General features: G+C 40.7%; 1 protein-coding gene across 1 annotated transcript; it reads left to right on the plus strand.

Annotated features, from left to right (window-relative positions):
• The first annotated feature begins 18,848 nt into the window (after positions 1-18,848).
• LOC125102000 (putative olfactory receptor 2B8) lies at positions 18,849-19,787 on the plus strand. Its single transcript, XM_047732689.1, has one exon. The coding sequence runs from the start codon at positions 18,849-18,851 to the stop codon at positions 19,785-19,787; it is 939 nt and encodes a 312-aa protein (XP_047588645.1).
• The last annotated feature ends 1,183 nt before the right edge of the window (positions 19,788-20,970 follow it).

The following is a 20,970-nucleotide window of genomic DNA, read 5'->3' on the forward strand; positions in this document are numbered from 1 at the left end:
GCAAAAGCTTTTGATCTTGATAAAATCCCAAAAGTTCATTTTTGCCCTTGCTTCCCTTGCCTTTGGTGAGGTTCCTAGGAAGATGTTGCTGCGGCTGAGGTCGAAGAGGTTGCTGCCTGTGTTCTCCTCGAGGATTTTGATGGATTCCTTTCTCACATTGAGATCCTTCATCCATTTTGAGTCTATTTTCGTGTGTGGTATAAGGAAATGATCCAATTTCATTTTTCTGCATGTGGCTGTCCAATTTTCCCAACACCATTTATTGAAGAGGCTGTCTTTTTTCCATTGGACATTCTTTCCTGCTTTGTCAAAGATTAGTTCACCATAGAGTTGAGGGTCCATTTCTGGGCTCTCTATTCTGTTCCATTGATCTATGTGTCTGTTTTTGTGCCAGTACCATGCTGTCTTGATGATGACAGCTTTGTAATAGAGCTTGAAGTCCGGAATTGTGATGCCACCAACTTTGGCTTTCTTTTTCAATATTCCTTTGGCTATTCGAGGTCTTTTCTGGTTCTATATGAATTTTAGGATTATTTGTTCCATTTCTTTGAAAAAAATGGATGGTACTTTGATAGGAATTGCATTAAATGTGTAGATTGCTTTAGGTAGCATAGACATTTTCACAATATTTATTCTTCCAATCCAGGAGCATGGAACATTTTTCCATTTCTTTGTGTCTTCCTCAATTTCTTTCATGAGTACTTTATAGTTTTCTGAGTATAGATTCTTAGTCTCTTTGGTTAGGTTTATTCCTAGGTATCTTATAGTTTTGGGTGTAATTGTAAAAGGGATGGACTCCTTAATTTCTCTTTCTTCTGTCTTGTTGTTGGTGTAGAGAAATGCAACTGATTTCTCTGCATTGATTTTATATCCTGACACTTGACTGAATTCCTGTACAAGTTCTAGCAGTTTTTGAGTGGAGTCTTTTGGGTTTTCCACATATAGTATCATATCATCTGCAAAGAGTGATAGTTTGACTTCTTCTTTGCCGATTTGGATGCCTTTAATTTCCTTTTGTTGTCTGATTGCTGAGGCTAGGACTTCTAGTACTATGTTGAATAGCAGTGGTGATAACGGACATCCCTGCCATGTTCCTGACCTTAGCGGAAAAGCTTTCAGTTTTTCTCCATTGAGAATGATATTTGCGGTGGGTTTTTCATAGATGGCTTTGATAATATTGAGGTATGTGCCGTCTATCCCTACACTTTGAAGAGTTTTGATCAGGAAGGGATGCTGTACTTTGTCAAATGCTTTTTCAGCATCTATGGAGAGTATCATATGGTTCTTGTTCTTTCTTTTATTAATGTGTTGTATCACATTGACTGATTTGCGGATGTTGAACCAACCTTGCAGCCCTGGAATAAATCCCACTTGGTCGTGGTGAATAATCCTTTTAATGTACTGTTGAATCCTATTGGCTAGTATTTTGGCGAGAATTTTTGCATCTGTGTTCATCAAGGATATTGGTCTGTAGTTCTCTTTTTTGTTGGGATCCTTGTCTGGTTTTGGGATCAAGGTGATGCTGGCCTCATAAAATGAGTTTGGAAGTTTTCCTTCTTTTTCTATTTTTTGGAACAGTTTCAGGAGAATAGGAATTAGTTCTTCTTTAAATGTTTGGTAGAATTCCCCCGGGAAGCCGTCTGGCCCTGGGCTTTTGTTTGTTTGGAGATTTTTGATGACTGTTTCAATCTCCTTACTGGTTATGGGTCTGTTCAGGCTTTCTATTTCTTCCTGGTTCAGTTGTGGTAGTTTATATGTCTCTAGGAATGCATCCATTTCTTCCAGATTGTCAAATTTGTTGGCGTAGAGTTGCTCATAGTATGTTCTTATAATTGTCTGTATTTCTTTGGTGTTCGTTGTGATCTCTCCTCTTTCATTCATGATTTTATTTATTTGGGTCCTTTCTCTTTTCTTTTTGATAAGTCTGGCCAGGGGTTTATCAATCTTATTAATTCTTTCAAAGAACCAGCTCCTAGTTTCGTTGATTTGTTCTATTGTTTTTTTGGTTTCTATTTCATTGATTTCTGCTCTGATCTTTATGATTTCTCTTCTCCTGCTGGGTTTAGGGTTTCTTTCTTGTTCTTTCTCCAGCTCCTTTAGGTGTAGGGTTAGGTTGTGTACCTGAGACCTTTCTTGTTTCTTGAGAAAGGCTTGTACCGCTATATATTTTCCTCTCAGGACTGCCTTTGTTGTGTCCCACAGATTGTGAACCGTTGTGTTTTCATTATCATTTGTTTCCATAAATTTTTCAATTCTTCTTTAATTTCCTGGTTGACCCATTCATTCTTTAGAAGGATGCTGTTTAGTCTCCATGTGTTTGGGTTCTTTCCAAATTTCCTCTTGTTATTGAGTTCTAGCTTTAGAGCATTGTGGTCTGAAAATATGCAGGGAATGATCCCAATCTTTTGATACCGGTTGAGACTTGATTTAGGACCAAGAATGTGATCTATTCTGGAGAATGTTCCATGTGCACTAGAGAAGAATGTGTATTCTGTTGCTTTGGGATGAAATGTTCTGAATATATCTGTGATGTCCATCTGGTCCAGTGTGTCATTTAAGGCCTTGATTTCCTTGTTGATTTTTTGCTTGGATGATCTGTCCATTTCAGTGAGGGGAGTGTTAAAATCCCCTACTATTATTGTATTCTTGTCGATGTGTTTCTTTGATTTTGTTATTAATTGGTTTATATAGTTGGCTGCTCCCACGTTAGGGGCATAGATATTTAAAATTGTTAGATCTTCTTGTTGGACAGTTCCTTTGAGTATGATATAGTGTCCTTCCTCATCTCTTATTATAGTCTTTGGCTTAAAATCTAATTGATCTGATATAAGGATTGCCACTCCCGCTTTCTTCTGATGTCCATTAGCATGGTAAATTCTTTTCCACCCCCTCACTTTAAACCTGGAGGTGTCTTCGGGTTTAAGATGAGTTTCTTGTAGGCAACATATAGATGGGTTTTGTTTTTTTATCCATTCTGATACCCTGTGTCTTTTGATGGGGGCATTTAGCCCATTAACATTCAGGGTAAGTATTGAGAGATATGAATTTAGTGCCATTGTATTGCCTGTAAGGTGACTGTTATTGTATATTGTCTCTGTTTCTTTCTGATCTACTACTTTCAGGGTCTCTCTTTGCTTAGAGGACCCCTTTCAATATTTCCTGTAGAGCTGGTTTGGTATTTGCAAATTCTTTCAGTTTTTGTTTGTCCTGGAAGCTTTTAATCTCTCCGTCTATTTTCAATGATAGCCTAGCTGGATATAGTATTCTTGGCTGCATGTTTTTCTCATTTAGTACTCTGAATATATCATGCCAGCTCTTTCTGGCCTGCCAGGTCTCTGTGGATAAGTCTGCTGCCAATCTAATATTTTTACCATTGTACGTTACAGACTTCTTTTCCCGGGCTGCTTTCAGGATCTTTTCTTTGTCACTAAGACTTGTCAATTTTACTATTAGGTGACGGGGTGTGGACCTATTCTTATTGATCTTGAGGGGGGTTCTCTGAACCTCCTGGATTTTGATGCTTGTTCCCTTTGCCATATTGGGGAAATTCTCTCCAATAATTCTCTCCAATATACCTTCTGCTCCCCTCTCTGTTTCCTCTTCTTCTGGAATCCCAATTATTCTAATGTTGTTTCGTCTTATGGTGTCACTTATCTCTCGAATTCTCCCCTCGTGGTCCAGTAGCTGTTTGTCCCTCTTTTGCTCAGCTTCTTTATTCTCTGTCATTTGGTCTTCTATATCGCTAATTCTTTCTTCTGCCTCATTTATCCTAGCAGTGAGAGCCTCCATTTTTGATTGCACCTCATTAATAGCTTTTTTGATTTCAACTTGGTTCGATTTTAGTTCTTTTATTTCTCCAGAAAGGGCTTTTATATCTCCCGAGAGGGTTGCTTTAATATCTTCCATGCCTTTTTCAAGCCCGGCTAGAACCTTGAGAATCGTCATTCTGAACTCTAGATCTGACATATTACCAATGTCTGTATTGATTAGGTCCCTAGCCTTTGGTACTGCCTCTTGTTCTTTTTTTTTGTTGTGAATTTTTCCGCCTTGTCATTTTGTCCAGATAAGAGTTTATGAAGGAGCAAGTAAAATACTAAAAGGGTGGCAACAACCCCAGGAAAATATGCTTTAGCCAAATCAGAAGAGATCCCAAATTGTGAGGCGGGAGAAAGGGGATAAAAAGGGGTTCAGAAAGAAAAAAAAAAAAAGAAACTATTTAAAAAAAGAAAGCCGATAAAGAAAAAATATAAAAAGAGGAAAAAATATATATATATTAGATAAACTATTTAAAAAACGTTAAAAAAAGAAAACGGTAAAAGTTAAAAAAATTTAGCAGAAGAAGAGAAGAAGAAAAAAAATTGAAAAAGAAAAAAAAATTAAATTAACTGCAAGGCTAAAAAATCATGGGGAGAAAGCCATGAGTTCCGTGCTTTGCTTTCTTCTCCTCTGGAATTCCGGCGCTCTCCTTGGTATTGAAACTGCACTCCTCGGCAGGTGAACTTGGTCCTGGCTGGGTTTCCCGTTGATCTTCTGGGGGAGGGGCCTGTTGTAGTGATTCTCAAGCGTCTTTGCCCCAGGCGGAGTTGCACCGCCCTTACCTGGGGCCGTGCTGAGTAATCAGCTCGGGTTTGCTTTCGGGAGCTTTTGTTCCCTGAGCACTTTCCGTAGAGTTCCGGGGGACGGGAGTGAAGATGGCGGCCTTCCGGTCTCCGGCCCGGAGGAGCCGAGACCCCGGGGCCCCACTCCTCAGTGCGCCCCCAGAGAACAGCGCCCAATGACTCCCGTCACCCTGGCCTCCGGCCGCGCTCTGAGCTGACCGAGCCTGCGACCGGTTCAAGGGAACCCCAAGCTGAGAGTCACTCCTCGGCTCTGTCTCTGTAGCCGGCTTCCCCATTCTAATACCGGTAAGCTCTACGACACTCAGACACCCCCGATCCCCCTGCGATCCTGCGGGACCTGAGGCCGCGCTGACCCCGCCTGGGCTTCACCCCAGTTAAGCCTCTGGAGCGATGTCCCTCAGCGGAACACACTTTTAAATGTCCTGATTTTGCTCCGTTGCTCTGCCGCTCGCCGGGAGCCGGCCCCTCCCCCCGCGGTCTATCTTCCCGTCGCTTTGGATTCACTTCTCCGCCAGTCCTACCTTGCAGAAAGTGGTTGATTTTCTGTTTCTGGAATTGCTGTTCTTCTTCTCTTCAATCTCCCGTTGGATTTGTAGGTGTTTGCAATCTTTAGATAAGCTATTTAGCTGATCTCCCGCTACCCGAAGTAGTCTCAGCCTGCTACTTCTCCGCCATCTTGACTCGGTCTTAATTTCTTTTTTTAAAAAAGATTTTATTTATTTATTTGTCAGAGAGAGAGAGAGAGAGAATTGGAGAACAGAAGCAGTCAGAGTGGCAGGCAGAGGCAGAGAGAGAAGCAGACTCCCCGCTGAGCAAGGAGCCCAATGTGGGACTCGATCCCAGACCCTGGGATCATGACCTGAGCCGAAGGAAGCGGCTTAACCAACTGAGCCACCCAGGCGTCCCTCTATTTTTAATTTCTTAAGGAATCTCCACACTGTTCTCTAAATTGGCTGCACCAGCTTGCATTCCCACCAACAGTGTAAGAGGGTTCCCCTTTCTCCACATCCTCTCCAACGCTCATTATTTCCTATGTTGCTAATTTTGGCCATTCTAACTGGTGTAAGGTGGTATCTCAAAGTCAACACACACAAAGCTGATAATCATGTCAAAAAATGGGCAGAAGGCATGAACAGACATTTCTCCAATGAAGACATACAAATGGCTATCAGGCACATGAAAAAATGTTCATCATCACTAGCCATCAGGGAGATTCTGAAGCCAATTTTAACCTCTTTTGAGAACGAAGTTGTTCATTTGTTGTACCTGTGTCTTTAGTCTCATTGAAGCATTCTCAGAACAGCAACGAAAGCCTAAACCCTTCAGGAGAAGAGAATTAATAAAGATTAGAGCAGAAAACAATGAAATAGAAACCAAAAGAATGGTAGAACAGGTCAAGGAAACTAGGAGCTGGTTCTTTGAAAGAATGAATAAGATTGATATCCACCCCTCCCCACCGCCGGCACCTGCCAGATTTTTCCAAAAGACAAGAGAAAGGACCCAAATAAACAAAATCATGAATGAAGGAGGGGGGATCACAACCAATACTGAAGAAATACAAGCAATTATAAGAACATATTATGAGCAACTATACGCCAGCAAATTAGGATATCTGGAGGGAATGGATGCATTCTGAACGACTTTTAGACTGCCAAAACTGAACCAGGAGGAAATAGAAAACCTGAACAGACACACAACCAGCAAGGAAATTGAAGCAGGAATCAAAAACTTCTCCCAAAACAAAAGTGCACAGCCAGATGTCTTTCCAGGGGATTTCTACCGAACATTTAAAGAAGAATTAATACCTATTCTTCTGAAGCTGTTTCAAAAAATCAAAATAGAAGGAAAACTTCCAAACCCTTTGTGAGACTAGACTGTATTGATCCCAAAGCCAGACAAAGATCCTAAAAAAGGAGAATAACAGACCAATATTCCTGGTGAACAGAGATGCAAAAATTCTCATCAAAATAGTAGCCAATAGGATCCAACAGTACATTCAAAGGATTATTTACCATGACCACGTGGGATTTATTCCCGTGCTGCAAGGTTGGTTCAACACCTGCAAAACATTCAAAGTGTACATTACATAAATAAAAGAAAGGACAAGAGTCATATGATCCATTCAATAGATGCAGAAAAAGCATTTGATGAAGTATAGCATCGTTTCTTGATTTAAACTCTTTAGAGTGGAGGGATAGATGGAACATACCCCAATATCATAAAAGTCATCTCTGAAAACCCCACAGTGAGTGTCATTCTCAATGGGGACAAACTGTAAGCTTTTGTCCTAAGATCAGGGAAAGTGGCAGGGATGTCCACTATTGCCACAGCTGTTTAACATATTACTAGAAATCCTAGCCCTAGCAATCAGACAACAAAAAGTAATAAAAGGCATTCTAGTTGGCAAAGAAGAAGTCAAGCTCTCATTCTTCACAGATGACATGATACTCTATGTGGAAAACCCAAAAGACTCTGCCTCTAAATTGTTAGAACTCATACAGGAATTCTAAATTTCTAAATTTAAAGTAAATTTCTAAATTAAATTAAAGTAAAATTTAAATTGTTCTTTGTTCCAAAATCTAAATTAAAGTAAAATTTCTAAATTTAAATCTAAAGTAAAGTGGCAGGATATAAAAATCAGTGCACAGAAACCAGTTACATTGCTATACACCAACAACAAGACAGAAGAAAGAGAAATTAAGTAATTAACTCCATTTGCAATTGCATCCAAAACCATAAGATACCTAGGAATAAATCTAACCAAAGAGGCAAAGAATCTGTACTCAGGAAACTATGAAGTACTCATGAAAGAATTTGAGGAAGACACAAAGAAATGGAAGAACAGGGCGCCTGGGTGGCTCAGTGGGTTAAGCCGCTGCCTTCGGCTCAGGTCATGATCTCAGGGTCCTGGGATCGAGTCCCACATCGGGCTCTCTGCTCAGCAAGAAGCCTGCTTCCCTCTCTCTCTCTCTCTGCCTGCCTCTCCATCTACTTGTGATCTCTCTCTGTCAAATAAATAAAGAAAATCTTAAAAAAAAAATTAAAAAAAAAAAAAAGAAATGGAAGAATATTCCATACTCATGGATTGGAAGAACAAATATTGTGAAAATGTCTATACTACCTAAAGTAATCTATACATTTAATGCAGTTCCTGTCAAAATATCATCAATTTTCTTCACAGAACTGAAGCAAATAATCCTAAAATTTGTATGGAATCAGAAAAGATCCTGAACAGCCCGAGGAATGTTGAAAAAGAAAACAAAGCTGGAGGCATCACAATTCTGGACTTCAAGCTCTATTACCAAGCTGTAATCATGAAGACAGTATGGTGCTCCACAAAAACAGACACACAGATCAATGGAACAGAATAGAGAGCCCGGAAATGGACCCTCAACTCTATGGCCAACTAATCTTCCCTAAAGTAGGAAAGAATGTCCAATGGAAGAAAGACAGTCTCTTCAACAAATGGTGTTGGGAAAATTGGACACCCACCTGCAGAAGAATGAAACTGGACCATTGTCTTACAGCAGACACAAGGATAAGCTCAAAATGGATGAAAGACCTAAATGTGAGGCAGGAATCCATTAAAATGCTGGAAGAGAACACAGGCAACAATCTCTGCAGTTGCAGCAGCACCTTGTTAGACACATCTCCATAGGCAAGGGAAACAAAGACAAAAATGAAGCACTGGGACTCCATTAAAATAAAAAGCTTTTGCCCAGTGGAGGAAACAGTTGACAAAACTAAAAGAGATTGACAGAATGGGATAAGTTATGCACAAATGACATATCAGATAAAGGGCTAGTATCTAAAATCTATAAAGAACTTATCAAAGTGAACACCCAAAGAACAAATGATCCAGCCGAGACATGGGCAGAACACATGAACAGACATTTCTGCAAAGAAGACATCTAAATGACCAACAGACACATGAAAAAATGTTGAACATCACTCGGCATCAGGGAAATACAAATCAAAACCACAATGAGATACCACCTCTCACCAGTTACAATGGCTAAAATTAACAAGTAAGAAAACGATAGGTGTTGGCGAGGATGTAGAGAATGGGGAACCCTCCTACCCTGTTGGTGGAAATGCAAGCTGGTGCAGCCACTCTGGAAAACAGTATGGAGGTTCCTCAAAAAGTTAAAAATAGAGCTACTCTATGACCCAGCAATCGCACTACTGGGTATTTACCCCAAAGAGACAAATATAATGATCCAAAGTGGTACGTGCACCCCCAATGCTCATAGCAGTCATGTTCGCAATAGCCAAACTATGGACAGAGCCCAGATGTTCAGTGACAGATGAATGGATAATGAAGAGGTGATAACAATGGAATACTCTGCAGCCATCAAAGAACGAAATCTTGCCATTTGCAATGACATGGATGGAACTAGAGGGTATTAGCCTAAGTGAAATAAGTCATTCAGAGAAAGATAATTATCATATGATGTCCCGGATATGTGGAATTTAAGAAACAAAACCAAGGATCACAGGGGAAGAGAGGAAAAAATGAAACAAGTCAAAACCAGAGAGGGAGAAAAAGCATAGGAGACTCTTAATCACATGAAGCATGAGGACTTAATCACATGAAGCAAACTGAGGGTACAGGGGTGGATGGAAAGGGTAACTGGGTGATGGTCATTGGGGAGGGGATGTGTTGTAATGAGCACTGGGTTTTGTATAGGATTGATGGATCACAGACCTGTACTCCTGAAACAAGTAATACATTATAGATAATTAATTGAATTTATTTATTATTTATTTATTTATTTTTAAAGATTTTACCTATTTATTTGACAGAGAGAGATCACAAGTAGGCAGAAGGCAGGCAGAGATAGAAGGGAAGCAAGTTCCCATTGAGCAGAGAGCTTGGTATGGGGCTTGATCCCAGGACCCTGGGATCATAACCTGAGCCAAAGACAGAGGCTTAACCCACTGAGCTACCCAGGTGCCCCTAACTAACTGAATTTAAATAAAAAGTTAAAGAAAGAATTTTTTTTAAAAAGATTTTATTTATTTATTTGACAGAGACCACAAGTAGGCAGAGAGGCAGGCAGAGAGAGAGGAGGAAGCAGGCTCCCCGCTGAGCAGAAAGCCTGATGCGGGACTCGATCCCAGGATCCTGAGATCCTGGCAGAGGCCCAACCCACTGAGCTGAAGGCAGAGGCCCAACCCACTGAGCGACCCAGGCGCCGCTTAAAGAAAAAATTTTTAAAAATAACCTCATAGAAGTTTGGTAGAGTTTGGTTGCTTTCCTTTATATTCAGCTTCAAGATTAGACTATGCCTAGTTATTAGCTCTGTGATCCTGTGTATAGTAGTTATGAAGGAGAATAAGTGACAAAAAAAATCCACATATTTACATTTATTTATTTATTTTTAAAGATTAAATTATTTATTTTAGAGTCAGAAAGAGAGTGCATGAAGAGGGGGAGGTGAAGAAGGAGGTAGAGAAGGAAGTGGACTCCCTGCTGGGCAGGGAGCTCTATGCCCAAGCTGGGCTCCACCCCTCAACCTGAGATCATGATTATATTAAAATTAAATAAAAAATTTATTCACAGATTTACATTTAAAATTAAGTAAGTGAATGGACTCTTACTTATATATTTATATGTAAATGTTTTGGGCAATTGTGCAAAAAAATGTCTTAAATGTTTTGCAAAACATGTCGGTTATTCATAGAGAAATATAAGTCATAACAAAAGAGATAAACAAGGTCTCCTCTGGCTTTGTCCTTGATCATTGTTCTCCCTGAGGATGGCCATCTCTGGACAGCTCAGTGACAGGGGCTCATTAACAGTGTGGGGCTTCTGCTCCCCAGAGATGTCAGCCAGGGAAATGCATTTGGTTCTCAGTGCCAGCCCAATCACAGCTGAGTGTCACAGCACCGTCTCCTGTGCTCCTAAAGGTCTCCCTGTCATACAGCCAGGTCACTGCTTTCGGGAAACCAAGGTGGAGTTTGCAATTGTCTTCATCTCCTACCTCCTTGAGGCAAAGGGCAGATCTCTGTTCACCTAAAGATACATGAAGTTATCATGAGAAAACATCCTTCTGCTTAGGAAAAATTTATGGATAAGCCAGTGCTGGTGTAGTCAACCTTTGCATTTACTTCACGCAACCGATTCTGCATGTCCAAGTGTCAATCCTTGATACTGTCTTTAGGCAGTGACTTGGAAAGGAGGTAGGGAAATAGCTTTGAACCTACAGAAAGGGTGAACAGAGGTGAGTGGAATGAAACTTGGTCTGTGTGTTGCTTTAGGATTTGGAAGTTAGTTCATTTTCCGTTGCAATTGTTCTTGAAACAGAAGAGCTGTCCTGGTTTGCACGTATGGTCTACTGTCTAACGGAAGACTGGAAAGTCACCACATGTAGGAACTAAATTTAACTCTTTGTTATAGACTCCACCAAGTCATTCCCAGACATTTCATTCTATTACAGTACATTCACTACACCTGTGTACACACATGTGGAAAATACTTTAAATATCTATATAATGGGAATGAAATATGCCCTTCAGCAATAGAATAAGAGAGTCTTCATGTGTATAAAAGTATTATACTATATGCTTCCATGCTTTCCTATTGGTTCTTATTGTCTATGAAAATAGGCAATATTTGCTCTCTGTTTAAATCTCATTGTCACTATTTATCATTCTAAATGTTCATTTTCTCCCTTACAAGTTACCAAAGAATCTAAAATATGTAAGGATTATGAGAAACATTATGTTGAAGATCATAACAGGGAGTTCCATTTTGTGGATATTGTGTCAGTGCATCTCTACTGGGACACTGGGTTCCATCCTTCTATGCTTGCGCTGGATCATGAATGGACTCTTTGTGAATGCTATTGGGGCTCTGCTCAGACGCTCTTTACCTGGCTGCTGCTCCAATCCTAACCCTATGTGTTAGGAATATGGGCTGCCAGGTGCACAGCCGTTCCCTTCTTCAGAGATTTGCCCTCAGTTGAGAGGGAGCCACTTTGCCAGGAGGTCTCAGGAACACATTTGGGGCAGCTCACAGCCAGGGACAGACTCATGGGAGAGAAAAAAGGCTGCCAATGTCAAAGCAGGACTAAGTCTGATGCGATGCATGCTCCAGAGCTGTGCTGTCCAATACTGGAGTACGTAGCCATAGGAAGTCATTTAAATTTAAATTAATAATATTAAATAAAATATAAAATTCAGTTTCTCAGCTAGGCTATTTTAAATGCTCAGGTAGTGACATGGGGATAGTGGCTATTGTATTAGACAGCGAGGGCTGAGTATTTCTACCAGCACAGATGCATACTCATATGGGAGACTTGTGTCCAGCTTCTTATAGGATCAGGCTCATGCTATCTTCCACCTGAGACCACATCCTTGCTTAGCAGCATTCTCTGCTCTGTTTTGCTTCCCTCATCCCCTTTATCCTGAGAGCACTCCCTGAACAAACCACGTGCAGTGGAAATCCTACTTGATCCTCTTCTCCCGTGGAACCTGGTGGAAAGCACTGTCCGTGTTCATGCGACCTGTCATTTCCAGTGTTGTGAAAGCTGCCTTCCCCCTCACTAGCTCATTCCGCATTGACCTTGGGGACCTTTCTAGTATATTGGGGTCAGCTCAGACTAGAGGACAGAAGCTTTATTAAAGTAGTAGTGATTCATTCCTACCACTGCCAACACTGCTCCAAGATTCATTCAGGAACTGGATAGGGCAGAGTTTGTATGTCAGTTATGTTTGGTGACTGTTATATATTTGAAATATCTTCAATACAGACATTTTCACAAGATTTTTGATATTTAAAATGTGTATTTGCTTACTGAGTATGTGATTTTCAAGAAATATGGACTCTTCCACCTGAAGTTTTAGACTTATGTGTCAGCGTTGAACAGGCGGTAACAGCTCTATCAGCTTTCAAGTGCTGGTACGAAACATTCAACCTCTTCCATTTAATGCCCATTCTCATAATTATTATTGTAGAATTGTGTTTTTTGAGATTGTTTTTAGATGGTGATTATTACATAAAATGCCATTGTTTCTGTTTTGTAGAATATATATATATATATATATATATATATATATATGATTTTATTTATTTATTTGACAGGTAGATCACAAGTAGGCAGAGAGGCAGGCAGAGAGAGGAAAGGAAGCAGGCTCCCTGCTGAGCAGAGAGCCTGACGCAGGGCTTGATCCCAGAACCCTGGGATCATGATCTGAGCCGAAGGCAGAGGCTTAACCCACTGAGCCACCCAGGCGCCCCTGGAATCTATATATTTTTATTTCACCTAATAACTCTTCTTTCTCCATGTATAACCTGTGCTTTTCTCAAGGATGCATGGTTTTGTATGCAAGATAATAATTTATGTGTGGATTTGTAGCTGGAGTTGCCTCTACCGTATCACATCATGATAATTGCTAGAGACGGCACTCTGTGCTCCTTACATAGGACAGGTATGCTTACTGTTCCAGCCAGGATTATTTACATAGTTTGTCCAAGAGGAATGAATGTCTCTTACTGCATTCAGGCATTTGATACCTAACTACATAGAGATGATGGTTTTTAATCTACTCACACAGGTCTTTAACGTGGTAAGAAGTAGAGGAAATGAAGTTTTCCACTTAACCTTAGGCTACACAGTCCTTTCTCTGGGAAGATGTGCTCTGTGGTGGTGCACAGAGATTGGAGAGGGATGGATGCCGAGCGGGGGAGGTGGAAGGGAGGAAAGTGAGCTAGATCAGCAGGACAAGCTGTTGAGATCTGAAGAATGCGTTATGCAGCCTGCTCTAACTCACGTCCAGTGCCACTCAAGGGGAATAGTTTTCCTAGACGTAATGTGAGAAAAAAAAGAAATAAGATGGTGGACAATGGCAAGAGTATTCCTGTTCCCTCCCAGGGTTCTCTCCAGGAAGGCACTAGAAGCAATTGTAACCTCCACAGACAATCCCATTCTTTTTGTCTCTTTTAGTGGGCATCTCCTTTGCCTGATACTTTATTTTTCAACCTAAAATCGTATTCATTTTTGTACTCATCAGAAGCCATTCAGCATTCTTTAGATATACGTGTACACACATACACATACATCTATAATCTGGAAAAGAAAGAAACCATTTGTACAAGTTCAGAGTTTTGTCTTCTCTCTCCTTCCTTCTTAGTCCTTATTGATAGGATAACATTAAAATATATCACTATTGGGGCGCCTGGGTGGCTCAGTGGGTTAAGCCTCTGCCTTCAGCTCAGGTCATGATCCCAGGTTCCTGGGATTGAGCCCCACATCGGGCTCTCTGCTCACCAGGGAGCCTGCTTCCCCCTTTCTCTCTCTGCCTGCCTCTCTGCCTACTTGTGATATCTGTGTCGAATAAATAAATAAAATATTTAAAAAAAAAATATATATATATATATATATATCACTATTTATTGTGATGGTACAATATGATATTGTTGTTTTCCTTGGATGAGTTAACATTTCCCTTTTGTCCTCCTTACTTTGGTGAGTAATGCCTTTATTAGACACCTTGAAAATGCCAGCAATTTCTTTCAGATAATTTATCTGTATTTGTGTGTGTGGGCATGAAACTGAACTATGTTTTTTCTTTTTTTAATTTGCTCTTCTGAGCAGATGTGAGTCTGGGCACATTCCCTGTTGTTGCACGTTTACACTGTCTCAGATACCTTTATAACTAATTCCATTAAGAAAGTTTTTGTGGATAGATTTTTTTTTTTTTTGGTGGATACAACTAAATGCAAATCTACAAGAAATCCAAGGAAGTATAAAATAATGTGAAATTCTGTATCCTCTATTCTGAGTCCATAAAACTTATTTTATGCCAGTTTTGTACCAATTTCTTTCACACACTAGTGAGTCTGCCCTGAAACGTGAATCAGATTTTTAGTCTTAGAAGAATAAGAAATGAACTGTATGCCTAAGCATTTGAACATGAAAGAACTGAAACACTCATTTTCTGAGCCTCTTTCGTTGGTTTACAACTGCTTCTTCAGTACTAAGCAATTGGAAGTATAGGGTCATCAGATTCACCCAAGCGCTGGTAACGTGTCTGATTCAGCATCATTAACTCTGCAAGACAGCTTCGAGAAGGTACTAACCTAATGTTGATGGGTATCTGAGTATTAGATAGTACCAGAATATCCTTTTCTATCATTTTTTGTGTAGTACTCAAAGTCTTCCATTATAGGTATTTACCTGTCATTGCTTTGAGAATAAATCTGTCTTTATCTCTATATATTTATCTAGTTGATTACTTCATCATAGAAGTGGTGTAAAGCATTGCACTTTGTATGTAGATTATACAGTTGGGTAACTTTTTAAAATATTTATTCTGATTAGATTGTGAATGGTGAATAGTACAACCTTTTTCAGGAATTTCATGTGCTCTGGTTGCCAATGTGTGAGACAAGTGTGCAGAAGGAAGAGGAAAGTTGTGGCCACTGAATTTTAGGGTTCTGATTCCATCTGACTATGCACGACCAAAGTATTTTCAGAGTTCCTGAAAATTGATACAGTAATTTTAAGCATCTTTAGACAAAGCTAAGCACTGTATTTATTTATTTTATTTATTTTTATTTATTTTCAGCGTAACAGAATTCATTGTTTTTGCACTACACCCAGTGCTCCATGCAATGCGTGCCCTCCATAATACCCACCACCTGGCTCCCCCAACCTCCCACCTCCCCCCCGCCCCTTCAAAACCCTCAGGTTGTTTTTCAGTGTCCGTAGTCTCTCATGGTTCATCTCCCCCTCCAATTTCCCTCAACTCCCTTCTCCTCTCCTTCTCCCCATATCCTCCGTGTTATTTGTTACGCTCTGAAAATAAGTGAAACCATATGATAATTGACTCTCTTGCTTGACTTATTTCACTCAGCATAATCTCTTCCAGTCCTGTCCATGTTGCTACAAAAGTTGGGTATTCATCCTTTCTGATGGAGGCATCATACTCCATAGTGTATATGGACCACATCTTCCTTATCCATTCGTCCATTGAAGGGCATCTTGGTTCTTTCCACAGTTTGGCAACTGTGACCATTGCTACTATAAACATTCGGGTACAGATGGCCCTTCTTTTCACTACATCTGTATCTTTGGAGTAAATACCCAGTAGTGCAATTGCAGGGTCATAGGGAAGCTCTATTTTTAATTTCTTGAGGAATCTCCACACTGTTCTCCAAAGAGGCTGCACCAACTTGCATTCCCACCAACAGTGTAAGAGGGTTCCCCTTTCTCCACATCCTCTCCCACACACGTTGTTTCTTGTCTTGCTAATTTTGGCCATTCTAACTGGTATAAGGTGGTATCTCAATGTGTTTTTTTTTTTAATCATTTTTTTAAAATTTATTTTCAGCATAACAGTATTCATTGTTTTTGTACCACACCCAGTGCTCCATGCAGTCCGTGCCCTCTCTAATACCCACCACCTGGTTCCCCCAACCTCCCCCCCCAACCTCTTCAAACCCTTCAGATTGTTTTTCAGAGTCCATAGTTCATGGACTCATGTCCATGAGAGACATTGTTCACCTCCCCTTCCAATTTCCCCCAAATGCCTTCTCCTAACTCCCCTTGTCCTCCATGCTATTTGTTATGCTCCACAAATAAGTGAAACCATATGATAATTGACTCTCTCTGCTTGACTTATTTCACTCAGCATAATCTCAATGTGGTTTTAATTTGAATCTCCCTGATGGCTAGTGATGATGAACATTCTTTCATGTGTCTGATAGCCATTTGTATGTCTTCATTGGAGAAGTGTCTGTTCATATCTTCTGTCCATTTTTTGATATGATTGTCTTTTTTGTGTGTGTTGAGTTTCAGGAGTTCTTTATAGATCCTGGATATCAACCTTTTGTCTGTACTGTCATTTGCAAATATCTTCTCCCATTCCGTGGGTTGCCTCTTTGTTTTTTTGACTGTTTCCTTTGCTGTGCAGAAGCTTTTGATCCTGATGAAGTCCCAAAAGTTCATCTTCGCTTTTGTTTCCTTTGCCTTTGGAGACATATCTTGAAAGAAGTTGCTGTGGCTGATATCGAAGAGGTTACTGCCTATGTTCTCCTCTATGATTCTGATAGAGAATCCTGTCTCACGTTGAGATCTTTTATCCATTTCAAGTTTATCTTTGTGTATGGTGTAAGAGAATGGTCGAGTTTCACTCTTCTGCATATAGCTGTCCAGTTTTCCCAACACCATTTATTGAAGAGACTGTCTTTTTTGTCTGTTCAATGATATTCTTAGGATTTTTCCTCTTTTATAGAACCCCCCTTAATATTTCCTGCAGTGTCGGCTTGGTGGTCGCATACTCTTTTAAGCCTTGCCAGTCTTGGAAACTCTTTATCTCTCCATCTGTTTTAAATGTCAGTCTTGCTGGATAAAGTATTCTTGGCTGCATGTTCTTCTCATTTAGTGCCCTAAATACATCTTGCCAGCCCTTTCTGGCTTGCCAGGTTTAAGCACGGTATTTAAATGGTGGTGTTTTCATTTTCTCTCTGAGTGTGTGTTTAGTAGTTTTACTACTCTAAGGAAACTCAAATTCCAAACATGTAGCTTTCATAAATACAGTATCTTAGAGAGGTAATTCTGACACAATGTTTAAATGCAGAATTACTACTGATATTTTGAATGTAACTGAATTATTTGTATATATACATTCTAGCTCTTTTTTTAAAATTTAAAAAATGTTTTTAATAAACACGTAATGTATTATTAGCCCCAGGGGTACAGGTCTGTGAATCACCAGGTTTAGACACTTCACAGCACTCACCATAGCACATACCCTCCCCAATGCCCATAACCCCACCATCCTCTCCTTACCCCTAACCCCCTGCCCCCCTCAGTTTGTTTTGTGACATTAAGGGTCTCTTATGGATTGTCTCCCCCCGATCTTGTTTCATTTATTGTTTCATTTATTCTTTTCCTACCTCCGAAAGCCCCCACATTTCATCTCCACTTCCTCATATCAGGGAGATCATATGATAGTTGTCTTTCTCCGATTGACTTATTTCACTCAGCATAATACCCTCTAGTTCCATCCATGTCATTGCAAATGGCAAGATTTCATTTCTTTTGATGGCTGCATAGTATTCCATTGTACATATATACCACATCTTCTTTATCCATTCATCTGTTGATGGACATCTAGGTTCTTTCCATAGTTTGGCTCTTGTGGTCATTGCTTTTTTTTTTTTTTTTTTAAAGATTTTATTTATTTATTTGACAGACAGAGATCACAAGCAGGCAGAGAGGCAGGCAGAGAGAGGAGAAAGCAGGCTCCCCTCAGAGCAGAGAGCCTGATGCAGGGCTCGATCCCAGGACCCTGGGATCGTGACCCAAGCCACAGGCAGAGGTTTTAACCCACTGAGCTACCCAGGCGCCCCGACATTGCTTTTATAAACATTTGCATGTACATGCCCCTTCGGATCACTACATTTCTATCTTTAGGGTAAATACCCAGTTGTGTAATTGCTGTTTCGTAGGGTAGCTCTATTTTCAACTTTTTGAGGAAACTCCATGCTGTTTTCCAGACTGGTTGCACCAGCTTGCATTCTCAACAGGGTAGGAGGGTTCCCCTTTTTCTGCATCCTTGACAGCATCTGTCATTTTCTGACTTGTTAATTTTAGCCATTCTGACTGGTGTGAGGTGGGATCTCATTGTGGTTTTGATTTGTATTTCCCTGATGCCGAGTGATGTGAGCACTTTTTCATGTACATTCTAGCTCTTAAATTCCTATATCTGAACACATTTTTGAGTGTCTTTTGTATTATATTCCATTGCAGGTAAGGTGTGTACAAATCCAGTTTTGTAAAACACAAGATACATATTTGCAATAATGTCCTCCCTCTGTCTGCATCTCCTTCTTATTCTTTCTGATTGTTCTCCTTCTATTTCCTTCATCCTTATTATCTCTAAAATGTATGTACATACTTACGTCCTTTAAGTCCCATTAAGTTCAGACCAAAAGACCTTTCATACCTATAACCGATGCCAACATAAAGTCCATTATTTCATTTTTCCCATATTACATATTAAAGATTTACTTTTTGTGATAATGTGGAAGTAAACTGGTATAAGTTATGTCAATTTCAATCATTTATTGAAATAGTTAATTTTAGTATGCCATGGCCATGTTTTATAACATGAGAGATCCACCTTCACCGGCACCAACTTTTTTTTTTTTTTTGAAGGTTTCTTTTAAAAGTTGCTAAACGCTGGGTCCTGACAGGAAACATGCGCTAACAGAGGATGGAACAGAAGAATGGCAGCTCTTTCACGGGGTTTATCCTGCTGGGGTTCTCTGACCGGCCTCAACTGCAGCTAGTCCTCTTTGTGGTCCTCCTGATCTTCTACCTGTTCACTCTGCTGGGAAACGCCACCATCATTGCCTTGGCCCACCTCGACCCACATCTACATACTCCCATGTACTTTTTCCTCTCCAACCTAAGCTTTCTGGACCTGTGTTACACGACCAGCAGTGTCCCTCAGCTCCTGGTTCATCTCAGGACAGCAGACAAGTCCATCTCGTTTGGTGGCTGTGTAGTTCAACTGTTTGTCTTCTTAGGGCTGGGATGCACAGAATGCATTCTGTTAGGGGTCATGGCGTTTGACCGCTATGCAGCCATCTGCAAGCCCCTGCTGTACACCGTGATCATGCACCCCCGTCTCTGTGCCCTCATGGCTTCTGCATCATGGTTCATTGGTTTTGGCAACTCCTTAGCGCAGACAGTGCTCATCTTCCTTTTACCACTTTGTGGGAGAAATAAAATAGACCACTTCATTTGTGAGATCCCCGCACTGCTCAAGCTTGTCTGTGTTGACACCACTGTGAATGAATCTGAGCTTTTCTTTCTTGGTGTGATCATTCTCCTCATACCTGTGGCATTAATCATCTTTTCTTATGGTTGGATTGTCAGGGCGATCTTAAGAATAAAGTCATCTACAGGGCAGAGGAAAGCGTTTGGCACATGTGGGTCCCACATCACAGTGGTCTCCCTGTTCTATGGCACGGCCATCTATGCTTACCTCCAGCCCAGCAACAACTACTCCCAGGATCAGGGAAAGTTTGTTTCTTTGTTCTACGCCATCGTCACCCCCACGGTCAACCCCATCATATATACGCTGCGGAACAAGGATGTGACGGGAGCAATGAAGAAGGTGCTTTGCAGGGGCCAGGACTCCAGATGACTGGGCGGGGAAGACCCTTTGATGGAACACATTGAATGCCAGAGTGATTAAGATGTTTGTGACCTACGTGGATCATCTAAAATTTCCGGTGATAAGTCTCAAGGGAATTTTCTTACCACATTCTTTTGTGCAAATGAGTGCTCAAAATCCAAGTTCATGGTTTCACACAACTCCCCGAGATGCTGATTTTTCTTACCAGATCTTATGCATATATATACATATATGTATATATGTATTATTTAATTTGAGAAAGAGAGAGCATGAGCAAGAGGGTTGCAGGGAGACGGAGAAAGAATCTCAAGCAGATTGTAACCTGAGCGCAGAGCCTGATGCTGGGATCGGTCCAACAACCCTGAGATCACAACCTGAGCTGAAATCACATGTCAGACACTCAACCAAGTGCACCCACTAGGCTGCCTGACCATCTTCATGGGGAGGAGGAGCATATAAACATTCGTATTTTAGAGAGCTCCACAGGTTTTTCCTATTTCAATCTCATTTGGGAATCCTATTCCATTTCTAAGTGCAAAAAGACATTTATGCACATAATATGAAGATATAGGCAAGATAAGAATATGAACCACTAACACGCTGTAAGAAATGTTAGCATTTTAGCATTTTGTAGCAACTGCTGGAGGAACGTTACTTATTCTTGTATTTGGATCATGGCCGTATTACCAGGTCCATAGGTTGACTGTATCATTGCTTTTTCACAGAATTAGGTGGGCATCTGTGGGAACAGCATACTTTTAGATGAACGAGAAATTTGGTTAACAAAATGTCTGAAACAGCCATTCAGATATGAGGCCCCGTGTAATGTGAGCGGTGAGACAGTGGTTTTACGTAGCCGGTGTGAGGCGCTCCTGTCCCACAGAGGCAGGGCCTGGTGCGTAGCTGCGGATAGGCTGAGCAGCAGCTGCCATATGAGCAGCAGACGGTGCTTACGTGTCACGTTGTGCTGCAGGCGGAGGAGCGCCCATGTGAGGTCTGCAAGCCGGTTACGCAGCCTGTGAGCCACCCCCTGCGTTCAAAATGACGTTTAGGACATTATTGTATCTGAACAGTACATAACTCAGTTCCTAGTCAATATTCTGTATGTTCTATCTACAATGATGCAGCAAAATTTCAAAGGGTGAAATATTTAGATCTTCTCTTTGTACCATTTTGTAAATTTTTAGATCCA

This window comes from Lutra lutra, chromosome 6, assembly GCF_902655055.1.
Source record: "Lutra lutra chromosome 6, mLutLut1.2, whole genome shotgun sequence".
NCBI lineage: Eukaryota > Metazoa > Chordata > Mammalia > Carnivora > Mustelidae > Lutra > Lutra lutra.